The 11,961-nt window shown below is 39.2% G+C and overlaps 1 protein-coding gene across 1 annotated transcript in view; it reads right to left on the bottom strand.

Moving 5' to 3' along the window:
• Positions 1 to 8,553: 8,553 nt before the first annotated feature.
• The window catches only part of ppargc1a (peroxisome proliferator-activated receptor gamma, coactivator 1 alpha), a 43,526-nt gene continuing 40,118 nt past the window's right edge, over positions 8,554 to 11,961 (bottom strand). Inside the window, exon 13 of the mRNA XM_053343279.1 lies at positions 8,554 to 11,509. Within this exon, the coding sequence (XP_053199254.1) occupies positions 11,406 to 11,509 (104 nt within the window). The 3' untranslated portion in view covers positions 8,554 to 11,405. The remainder of the gene's footprint in view (positions 11,510 to 11,961) is intronic.

The raw sequence follows: 11,961 nt of genomic DNA, 5'->3' as shown, positions 1-11,961 counted from the left end.
TTTTGAAAATAATAAAAGAAAAACTCTGAATTGAACTTGTCAGTGAAATTGGGGAGAGCAGTAAATCAAGACCTAACAAACAACAGGGGACTTGGATAACTGACACACAGTTTCCAATTAAATCATACAAATCTGCAGAAATAGTGTGTGGCCCTCTGTGAGACTACCCACTGTTGGGGAGAAGTAAAAAAAAACATAAATGCAAAACTTACTTAAAAGTCTTGATCATGTAAGGGCTTCTTGCTTAGCCTTCAACTAATGTATGAGATAAAACATTTAATGCCTCTGGATATTTCAAAGTTAAATCTGACTTTTTTCAGAATAAAGTGTTACTAGTTACAAGTTTAAAAGAAAGAGAGAGAACTGGATTGTGTGTCCTATCAGCTGTGTTGTGTGCATGTGGGCATGTTGCCACTCCCCAATCAACGTTGATTGAGTCCAGGTGCAAGTTTGTCCTTCCAAGTGCTACAGAGCTGAATCGATACCAATTCACCCACCAAATTTGTTCACGCTTGCAACAAAACTCTTGAATTACAGTATGTCGCCTTTTATATCCAAATACTGTCAAATTCACAATGCAGACATAGTGTCCTGGCTCATATATCCTTATAGTACATTGAGTGTCCTGTGTTGTCCTTTAGAAGCAACTGGTGTCTTTTATCACGTGTCAGTATTCAATACAATGTGTGCCTGGCTGCACCTGTAGAAAAAATCCTACATGCTATTGTACTTTGTGGAACAAGTGATTCTCATGATCTCCTATGAAAATGTATTAAAAGTAAATTTCAGCAAACCTTAATCAGCACTTATTAATAAAAACACAAATTTCTTGGAACAATCATGTGGGCAGAATTTCTTGAAGTGATGAATCATTAATGAGCATGAGAAATTACTACAATTTATAGGGAAATAGAACGGCTGTATAATACAATTGTTTCTCATCTAACACGACGGACCGGCTTGTCACAATTCACAATAAGTATTCCTGAAACGTGAAGACTTCCTACAAACTTCCCTTTGTCCTACAACTTATTGCCCTGTCTCTCTTTAACAAGACGCAGGCGTGCTTGAATGGAAGAACGGTTCTGTCCTTCACACTGTCTGATTTGCTTAGGAAAGGCGCTCACGTCTAATACTAATCTGAACGACAGCAGTGGAAATCTTGGCTCAGTTTCAGAGGCTAGATTGGGCCTGGCCCAATGACCTTCTCTGAGAGAACATGGAAAGTTTGCCGGCTCAATATGTCACAGCCAGCATGAGCTTAGAAAGAGAACAAGAAAGGAGTGATTAAATGGGTTAGATCCGTGGCTGGCTTTGGTAGATGTCAGGAGGAGTGCAGCTCCGGTTGTACTATGAGATTATCGGAAATTGTATCAGGCTGGAACTCTCTCATCATGGATGCACCCAACTTTTCAGAGCAATGAATCAAAGAAGAAGAAAAAAATAAAAGGATAGGAGACAATTTTCTAATTCCAGAAATATTTCACATCTGACTTTTAGAGGTGATTGAGTATTTTTTTCTGAATATTGCACAGCAGCAGTTCAGTTCACTTTGTATCAGTGCAACAAGTCTAATACATCAATAGCGTTCAATAAAGTCAGCCTGACATTATGATAAATGACAAAGCTATCATTTTGTTAGGAGTCAGAGTAAAGAAATCCCCTTTCAGACATGCCGCTGGATAAGAGCAGATCCCCTCCACTGAAAACCAGCGCTTCACTGACATAAACAACTGATAATTCTGAAATTGGACATTTCTTAAGGCATAATTATAGCTGCTGAAGTAAGTTTAAAGCAAATTAGCGTCACAGGAAGTTGAAACAAAGTGTTAAAACAGGGTTAATTGAATTGTAAGCCTTGTCACAGAAGATTACCAAGTCCAAGAAACACCACTTTAATTGCGTTATTACCATGTGGATTAAGGCGTGGGGTATTTTTGCCCAGTAATTATAGCTTAACTGTCCGTGCATTTTAATGCACTTTAGTCAGGACGATTTGGGTTGAAATTTTTGACAGTCTGAACACAGAGAAAAGTTCCATTACAAAATGTATCAGTAATGCTTTGGGATAAGTCTGGCATTTCAGCTGTAATTGTGCCCACAAAACAAGGATTAAAAGGATATTTGGTGATAATGAGTAAGTCATTTGACAAGACACTGCCTTGATTTGATGCTATTTATATATCAGAGGAGAGAATCAGGGGAGCCGAAATGAAAGAGACTCAGCACACTGTGGTCATTTTTTTCTATTTTCAGGTTGTCAGCCATGGCACCTTAACAACATTTAGCCTGTGTTCTCCTATCTGCCTAACAACCTTCAACCACCCGGACACCCACATATTAGTTACATTACAAAGAAGTGACATCAGATTACTTTTATTAGCCATGCTAAGGAATATATTGATGGAAATGTTGGTCTGTCAGTCAGTCCACTACGTTGGTGAAGACTGAAATAGGTCAGCAACTTTTCAGTGGACTTCCATGAAACATTTTGCCCTGAATCCTAAAGACACTGATGATCCCCTCACTTTTCATCTAGTGCCACCAGCTTGTCAGAGTTTTCCCTTTGTGTAATATTTCAGTATCTACTAAATAGATTGGCACTGAATTTTATGTAGACATTTATTGTTTAATGATGAATCCTACCCACTTTGGAGACATTTCGGTTTTTGAATGAACTATCTTGACAACCATTGGATTAAATGCCATTGACTGGCATTTGCCATCAGGTCAAAATATTTCAATGTAAGAAATACTTGGGTTTTTTTGCCAAATACCTGCAAAACTAATGATAATCTCATAAGCCTCAGCTGTACTGTTTGCTAGCAAATGTTAGCAAACTAACACTATACAATAAATTGGTAAAAATTGTGAACATTATACCTTCAAATCATAAGCTGGTGTTAGCATTTAGGTCAAAGCAGTGTAGTGGTTAAGTGGCTACAGCCTTACAGAACTGTATTATTTTGTGACAAGGATTGATTTCAGAGAACTTTAGGTCCTAAATGGAGTGCTACTGAGGGACGTGTATATGGTCTTTACAATGACGGCGGGCATATATCTCAAACTTCTTTCGATACTCCATACGTCCATATGTTGGTAGGATCAGACGTACACTTAGAGCAGCCTTTTGGAGTTTCCGGGAACTTCTTGTGTTGCTCAAGGACACGGCAGCAGCAGGACAGATGCTTCCAGACACAAGAATTTGATCATGGGTCCTCCAATTAAACGGTGGCCACCCTACTTCTCACATTCATGATTTCAACAGCCAGGGAACCCATGACGGTTACAGAATATCATTAGCCTAATGGACGGGAGCACAGAAACGCGGGAATGAATGATTGCATTACGGTGCCATTTGCCGCAGACTGTTCACTGACATAGTGCAAACAAACAATAACTGTCCATGTGCCCATTCTACTGTATTGTGATGGCTTGCTGTGTGATACATGAGTTCATGCTGGGGTCTGAGAGAGCGGGAGAGATGCTCTCATGTGCCCTTGTGTCAGAGTGAGTGGAGTGGGTGGGGGCTAAGTAGCTGGGAACTGGATTTAGACACAACTCTGCAATCCACCAGGACCACTGCAAAAAATACAAGGAGCAGATAAGAGACAGAGGGAGAGAGACACAGATAGAGAATGCATAGAGAGGGAGAGAGCACTTAGCTTTTTTCTCTTTCCAAGCCATCTTGTCAAGAATGCTTGAATGGAGCCATTATGAAGCCTCCTAGTACGGGAGATTTTAAATAACAAGAATAAAGACAGCTTGCTTTACATTTTCAAAAATATTGGTTTGCAACTGGAGTTTGGGACGTCCAAGGCTTTCTGGGGTAACAAATAATAATAATAGAAAATGATGCCATATTTATTTTTCACACTCTTTAATCTTTTATTCTCGTGAAAAATAGTGTAGTTTCATTTCTTCGGGTCAAGAAATGGTATGAGTAGGACAATATTACATGGCCAGCTCAATAATATAACAATATAGAAACCAGACCAAATAAGAGCATTAGACAGTCAACAGAGTCAAGGTGTGGGTTTCAGTTATTCAGGAATAGGTTTATCTGTGATTATACTTTGTTGGTATGGCTGTTCAGGAGTGGTTCTAAATACACACACACTCTCAAAGTGATAACTGTGTGTGTAGTGTATGGATTGTTTACTATCCAACTGAAACTAAATCGTCTTTTTTAATCTACTGCAGCATACATATCTGTTCTATAAATCAGTTGTCCTGTCCTCTACTGTAAGAAAAAAAAAATCAGAAGCCAAAAAGGAGAATTTAAAATCTTTGACTTCATGATTGTACCTCCAAGTTTTATAGTATTTCAATAGAATACCTTTCCATCATCCACTTCCCTGAGCTAGATACCCTATTTCGATACAGCAAATCAAATCTTGCTTAAAGAGATAACATAATGTTCTATTATACGCAGAGCAGACAGTCACACTGAGCCTGATAGCATCCTGCTACACAGCACAAGAACCACGGACTCTGAACAACAACCCATATTAGCTTTCCTGCTAAAGTCTACTTTTTATCTAGCTTAGGACAATATCACTCTGGTCAGGTCAGATCCTGGTTTAGTCAATGTTCATCAGAAAGCAACACATTGTCTGCTATGACTTGCAGCTACAGCAGTTTTTGATTATTTTGTCTCCATTCTGTGTGGTGTACCACCAGTAGCCTCCCAGCTAATGTCTATCAAACAAGCCTTTGACACACCTCCCCAGCTGGCTGAGACAAAAAGTAACATTTCGGTTTTGCAGCCTTTGTTCATTCTTCATTCCAGTAATACAAAACTATTAACAACACATTTAAAATGTAATTGACATTATTTTTGACAGCAAAAAAGTTGATTCAGTAACAACTGCACGTTTGCACAATTGTTAAATGAGGTCTGTAGTGTTTACTTCTGTATATAATGAAGCTAAAGTCATGTTGTAATTTAGGTCTCATGCTATTTTTTATTTCCAGTACTTGATGTTCTTAATCCAGTCTTGAACAGACTGTAAATTACCTATTTGTATGAAGGAAATAAGCACATTTGATTTGTCAGTATTTTAATGAAGTCATTAAGTAGTGAAGTCATGGAAATTATGCTAATTGTTATTGATGCTACTTTATGATTGCCAAATAATTAGCGATGATATGCTGCTCACATCATCAGATTTACATGTAGCTCTCTACATCGTCTCGTTAGCGACGGCGCCGTGACGCCGGGCCTATCAAGATCCACTCTCGCCACCTGCACACTCTGAGTCTGGGACAGTCTGAGTGTCTGCAGGGTGCCATCACAGCTTTGGCCCAAAGAGTGCCATAGCAAGCCTTGTCATGTCGAGTCAGTCCCGCTTCGTCTCTTTCCCCTCTCTCACTCTTTCTTTTTCGGTCAGGTGATGCAGACACAGAAAAAGCCCGGCTGTCGACATTCGGAGTCCTAACGCTCTCTGTCAGCTGGCTGTCCCTGCGGTCATCTTTCTGCTGACGTCCCTTCTGTGTGGCAGAGAGTTGCCAGCCCCAGCATTCTTAAAGGCCTGTCATGGCCTCGAGGCACAGGAAGCAGGTAAACGGAAGTGCGTCAAGGCAACACTGGTCTGTTAGTAGATAATCAAAAGGCCAGATTACCTAATGATTGCCCTCTGGATCTGATTCCTATGCTAATCCATCAACAAAATCTATACGAACACACAAAAACGCACACATCATTACAGACGCTAAAGCACTGGAATCTTTTAGGTTTCCCTTTTTTGTTGTTCTAATTAATACGCCACGTCTTGGGCACACTCGAGGTAATTAACATTGTTTTTGCCAGCAACACACAGCAGATGGTGATTGAAAATAGAGGGATGAGTCGCTCAATCAACCACCATTTGTCTGTAGCCATTAATTATCTAGCGAAGAATACATTCAGTCCCCAAAGTTGATAGTTTGGGGGGAAGAAGAATACTGTCCTTCTGTTCCTCATTACTCTTTAACAGCAGAAACTGCTGAAACTAGAATGCTGGATAGGGAGATTGCGATTTTAATAGCACTGTCATTATCTTCTCCCATAAGGTGGCATACGATAGAAGGCTTGTCGGAAAAAAAAATTGCGCTAACAAAGAAGCGTTTCAATAAGTGGATGCCAAGCAACATCTAGTGGTTCATTCTGTTCAGATTCATCAAAGACCACTTTCATGATGATGGGAACAAAAATGCACAGTTTCATTCAAGATGATGGGTCCAGAAACTGCCGTTGGAAATGTTTGTTTTCCCTGTGATGAAATAAGAGCCATCAGGTCACGTGACTATTGCAACACCACAGGCCATGTGACTTAACCAATCATCCCCAGCTTGTACACACACAATCTGATTGGAATAACAGCCCATGGCCGGCAGCCATGGCAGTCATGATATTATAAATTTCAGATTTAGCTTCTTCCTCCAGTTTCACGAAAAATCTTGTTGGTTTTGCTTCAGTAGAGCAAGTTCTGCCTGGTAACATATTAGTATTACACACTCAGCTTATATGAAATGATCTAAAAATAAAAAGGTGACAAGAGGGACAGAGAGAAAGAGGGCAAGAGAGAGACAGAGAAGAGGAGTTCAGGGGATTGAGCAAAGAGAAACCTTGAAGGGACACCAGAGGCAAGAACCCAGCATCACATCTTGGCATAGTTTCTTTGATGTTATTTTGTCATCGCCAACAGCTCCCTAATCCTACGTCTTTGGCACATTATAATCTTGTTTTTATTCTCTCTGCCAGCCTTGTAGTCAGAGATAATCAGTGTCACCTAACTTTAATTATTGCGATACAATCTGAGATAAATGTTGTTGCTTCAATGTCAGTTGTTCTCTATTGATACAGAAAGGAAATTTGTCCTCTTGATATATCTTGTGCTAGGCTGAGAATTAAAAAAAAAGAGTTCTTGATCGTAAATTACCAGTAGAATTGCTCATGTTCCACCCCACAGGCTTTAATTAACTAGTCTCAGGTAGTCTAATCTTATTATCGAAGACTGCTTTTTCCACACCCTGACCTGCTTACATGATAGAAAGACAGGAACATGAGAAAAATACAGGAGGATGTTCTCAAAAATGAGCTACCAAAATTGTACGAGGTTTTCATGTTCAAGTTGCTCTCCATAGCTTAGCAACCAAAATTCACAAACCACAAACCATTTACACATTCTTGTCACATTGCTGGAAACAAAGGCTGAATTGTCAGTGCCATTTCCAGGATTTTAACAGCATCCGACACAGCAGCCTCAGCTAGATGCCAAATAAAATACAGAGCTACACAACTCAGCGGCAACATCTCAGTGTTTGTCCCACAGAGAACCCAGCCCCATCAAACCCCATTATCTCCAAGGCTACCACTTACTTCCAACTGGAGTAGAGATAGCTGCTTATCTACTGGTTAATAATAAAAAAGACACATAACAGATAGAAAAAAAAAAAAAAAAAAGCCATCCTATCGTGATGGAAAGAGAGAGGTGGGGAAAAAAGCCGACAGGGAGCAGAGAGATTTCCAGGGACAGTTTCATTCTGTGGAAAGGGCAAGCAGAAGGAGACCTCCCGCTGTAATGCGGCAGCCAAGCCGAAATGAAAGCCAGCCGCTCTCTTCTCCGGGGCTAAACAGCGGCCTTAATAAAAAACACAATCAGACCCCCAACCTTAAAGTTTAATGCACATTCTTGCCATATTTCTCTTTGCACCAGTAAAAAAGGACATGGTGGAAGCTCCTGGTGTGATCCCAGCTCCTAGGCAAAGAAGTGTGTGTGTGTGTGTGTGTAGGGAAAAAAAAGGGGGGCTGTTATAGTCATAATGAAGCCCCATTGAATATCAAGCACACCATCAACTCACTATAGCTCTCCATCGTGTTAATGAAATTGTTCCCCCCAACTTTTTAATTAACTTGCAGACTCATGGTGTGGAGTCAAGTTGTGGACACAGACAAAGACTACAGTGTTCTCTCCCAGGTGATATGAATATCAAAGAGGGAAGTTGCTCTGAATTAAGCCGAGTTTCTTTTATCAGGGAGGAAACTTCAGAGGGAGACAGATGTGCTGAGGATGGGCTCGTGTCATTTCTCCTGCGTCAGTCAGGTTTCATTCAACACTTTGATATATCAGCACAGGAGGGAGGGATGATGGATTTATTGTGAATGCACATTAACAACATGCAGTGTTTTCATAACTTTTTTTTTTTTTTAAATCCGCCACTTAAAAACATCAAGGCTGTCTCCTTGATACAGTGGTAATCAGAGACAGCACAAATCATAATCACTCCAGCACTGACTGAAAGTGGTACAACAGTGCTTGACGAAGGGGCGTTCATCACAAGAAAGAGAAGATAATAAGGAAGCCACTAAAATAAAGGTCTTTTTCTTTTCTTTTTTTTTCAAACACATTTCCCTTTATTGGCATGGTGAGGCTGATGAGAATTGCACATAAAAAATAAAATTCACAAGAAAGTCGTACAATAGGTAGAACCACAAAGGCATTGGTAAGGACTTGGCAGAAGGCAACGTGGATAGGACACAAACAGGTAACAACCCATAGCGATCCCCCCTCCCCCCCAAACACACGCACACGCACACACACACACACGCACACACACACACACACACAAGCTCACACAGACAAACACACACACACACACAAACTCAAACATACATACATAGGCTCATACACATATTGTCCTTCCAAAAGAAACATGATTACCGAACAAACGTTTAAGCAGTGGCAAAGTCCTCAATAGGTCACATTATTAAAAAGTCCGCCACAGTTGAAATTTGAACCATAAGGTGTTATAATATATTGCTACTCTAGGCAATTTACAAAGCATTTTTTTTATTACAATGATTAAAGCCACATCTATCAAATGGGACACGACACCATTACCCAAACGCTACACAGACAGCAAAAAAGTAAAACAATGTCATAAAACACAGGTAAAGGGTTTTTTTTTGTAATTCTTCCCTCGACCAATTTTTGTCTCTTTGCATCATGAAAATTTGCCGTTTCTTGTCTCCACAGTCAAACTCCATGAGAGAAAGCCTGTGATCAGCAAAGCTTTCATACAAAAGATTTTTCCTTCCTGTGATGGAAGCTGGTTCTCTCATTACTTGGCTCTTGCTAGAAACGGGATATTAATTGAACCAGAAACCGCAAGGTTACCTTTTATGTCATGTCGACGGTGCTGTGATATCTGGACTGTGAGTGGGGGGGTGGGGGTGGAGGTGCGGGGGGTGGTAATGGAAAGTGGTGCGGCATGCGATACATTGTTGAGTAGTTTTCTCTAGGCTTATAGAATGTCATTTAAAATCTGCCAGTTAAGACAGCTGAGGGGCAGATATCCAAAGTGGTATATACTGTACCGACTGCCAGCCTGTAATAGCCATGCACTACACAACAAACAGTTTCAACTCGACACATTGTACACATAGGTTGAAGTTAAGAGTCAGTCACGTTTGCACAGATGTCACAAGGTAATGCGTGCATTACAAATTACATAGACTCAATTACATCTTAAAGGGAAGAGCAGGTGGGAGAGGGGACATTCAAGTATTTACCGCACAGGGTAATGTCACGGTGATGAAATGCCAAGATACTGGAATGGAGTCATCCTAGCTACCAGCGACTGGGTAATGGGTCAAGTCCAAAAATCACACAACAGTAGGAGCTAAAATACAACTCTGAAAAATAATTTATTGCTTTTTATATAGTTTTTTTCTTTCATTTATATTATTATCATTGTTATTATTAATCATCTTGTAATTATTGTGAAGAATATTAGTAGTATCATCATTGTATATATATATTTTGTACATCAAATACAAGATCTTTAAAAAATTCAGGAAAGGAAATTGTAAACTTTTGTTTGGCATTCACATAATCAAGCGTGAGTGGAGCGATGACAAAAGTGTTTACAGTGGTACAAGAAAATTCCTGCAAAAATCATTTTATTGCTTCATGTTCTGCTTGTGTGTGGAAAAAAAAGAAAAACCAGCGACATGCTGCCGATCTGACTGATAGTGGAGACAGAAATCACTAAAATCATGAGCGGCACATCTGAAGAGGGGGCTGACTGCTGGAGTGATTAGCTGAATGTTCTGATTGTTTCAGAAAGGCATAGAAGGTAATATTATCCCCACCAAACCATTTATTGTACACCCTGTCTAGTGATTGTAAGTTAAATAACAAAAATCAAATAACAACATAAATAGCAAATAAATTTCATGAGGTACGCCATGTTAAATGGAGCCCATAAATATTTCTGATTCAAATATTAAAATAAATAGATAAATACGTTTGTACTGATTGAAAAGATTTGAATGCATTATTCTCTCTCACTGAAGGTAATCAAAATGAGAACCATACAAAGCAATAAAATCAAACCATGTTGTATTTATATACTGATTGCTTCAGAAATCATTAATAAAAAATGGGGTACCTTTTTTTTTTTTTTACAATCATGAAAAACACGTTAAAAATGCATTTTACACTGGTTGTATAAGCAAAAACACTGATTGAGAAACTTTATAAACAGAGAAAACTATACATGGTTGACTGTTTTTTTCCCAAACAAAATAACTTAAAAACGTTTGTTCACATGCTCCCTCAAAATGAGCAATCACACAGATCTTTTTTTCTTTTTTTTTTACAATCATAGCATGTCTTCAAAACATCATGTAGGTGTACAATATGTTTAACAGTATTGTAATTACTACAGATCGACATTCTGAATTAAGAAATGTTCTCCTCATTTTTAAAAAAGGCTGCGTTTTACAGTGCATAGCTGTAACAAATAAAGAACTTTATCCGATATGTACATAAAATAAAAATATTCCTTTTTATAGTATTTGTAAATACACAGCTACATTTCTCCTTAAAATGTAGACAACAATGTTACCTTGAGAATTTTACCTCCAAGATACAATTCCCTATACTCTTGTTTGTAATGTAACACCAGATCCAAACACCAGATTTAAAAGAAAGAAGAAAAGAAAATCAACAGCAGAAGAAAACAAATCTGGCTGAACAAGCTGCATGTTTTCACCCCCAAAGAATTGTGGGCATTGTAGTGCTTGGAGAAAAAAAAAAAAAAAGAAAGTTTTTTTTTTCTTCTTTCACTGATGGTTGTACAGCAGTAGAGTGCACCAAACCTGTGCACCAGGTTCTGAGGGTTCACTGGCTTTTCCAGAATGCAATGTCTCTTCCCAGCTCTTCAGCAGCTATGTTCATGTAAACTTTATTTTTGATATATTCATTTATATTGATATAGGTCTATAGACTTATTCTTATATACTCTATGATATAGAGTGTAAAACTTCTTGTAGTCTCGTCGTCAAAGGAGCGAGAAACAACAGTGAGGTATAAGAAGTCCCTCTTTGTGACAGACAGCAGGTGCCACTGAACTGGTTACCTTCTCAGGCTGCGCTGGGCCTCCATCAGCAAGCTGTCAAAATCCATGGAGTCATACTTGCTTTTTGTGGAGGCTGGATCAAAGTCGTCAGAATGGGAGTCTGAAATGGGGAGAGTTAGATTGTGGTCAGAGCTGTGCAAAGCATGATTTCTCTGAAACTGCATATAAAGGAAAAGGTTCACTTTTGTATTCTCAGAAAACGAATGGTCAGAGCTCACAGTATATTCTGCCTTTTCACCATTATTGCTCAGTCATGTGTGTTAAGTAAGCTGTTCAAGGAAGAGTTTGACATTCATTTGCTGTCTTGCTGAGAGTGAGATGAGAAGATTGATACCACACTTTCGTCTGTGTGGTAAATATGAGGCTGACAGCAGATGACAGCTGTAGCCTCTCACTGGCTGTTAGCGTAGCTTAGCACAAAGACTGTAAACAGGAAGAAACATCCAACCTGTGACAAAAGTCAAAGCTGACTGGCTATAGCAAGTGTAGGGTATTGTACAAAGAGTATAATGCACCACATATTGTATGTATTGGGCCAGACTTCAATGCAAA

The sequence above is a fragment of the Scomber japonicus genome, chromosome 22, assembly GCF_027409825.1.
Source record: "Scomber japonicus isolate fScoJap1 chromosome 22, fScoJap1.pri, whole genome shotgun sequence".
Lineage (NCBI taxonomy): Eukaryota > Metazoa > Chordata > Actinopteri > Scombriformes > Scombridae > Scomber > Scomber japonicus.
The sequence above is the reverse complement of the archived record's forward strand: the minus strand, read 5'-3'. Positions and strand labels throughout refer to the sequence as shown.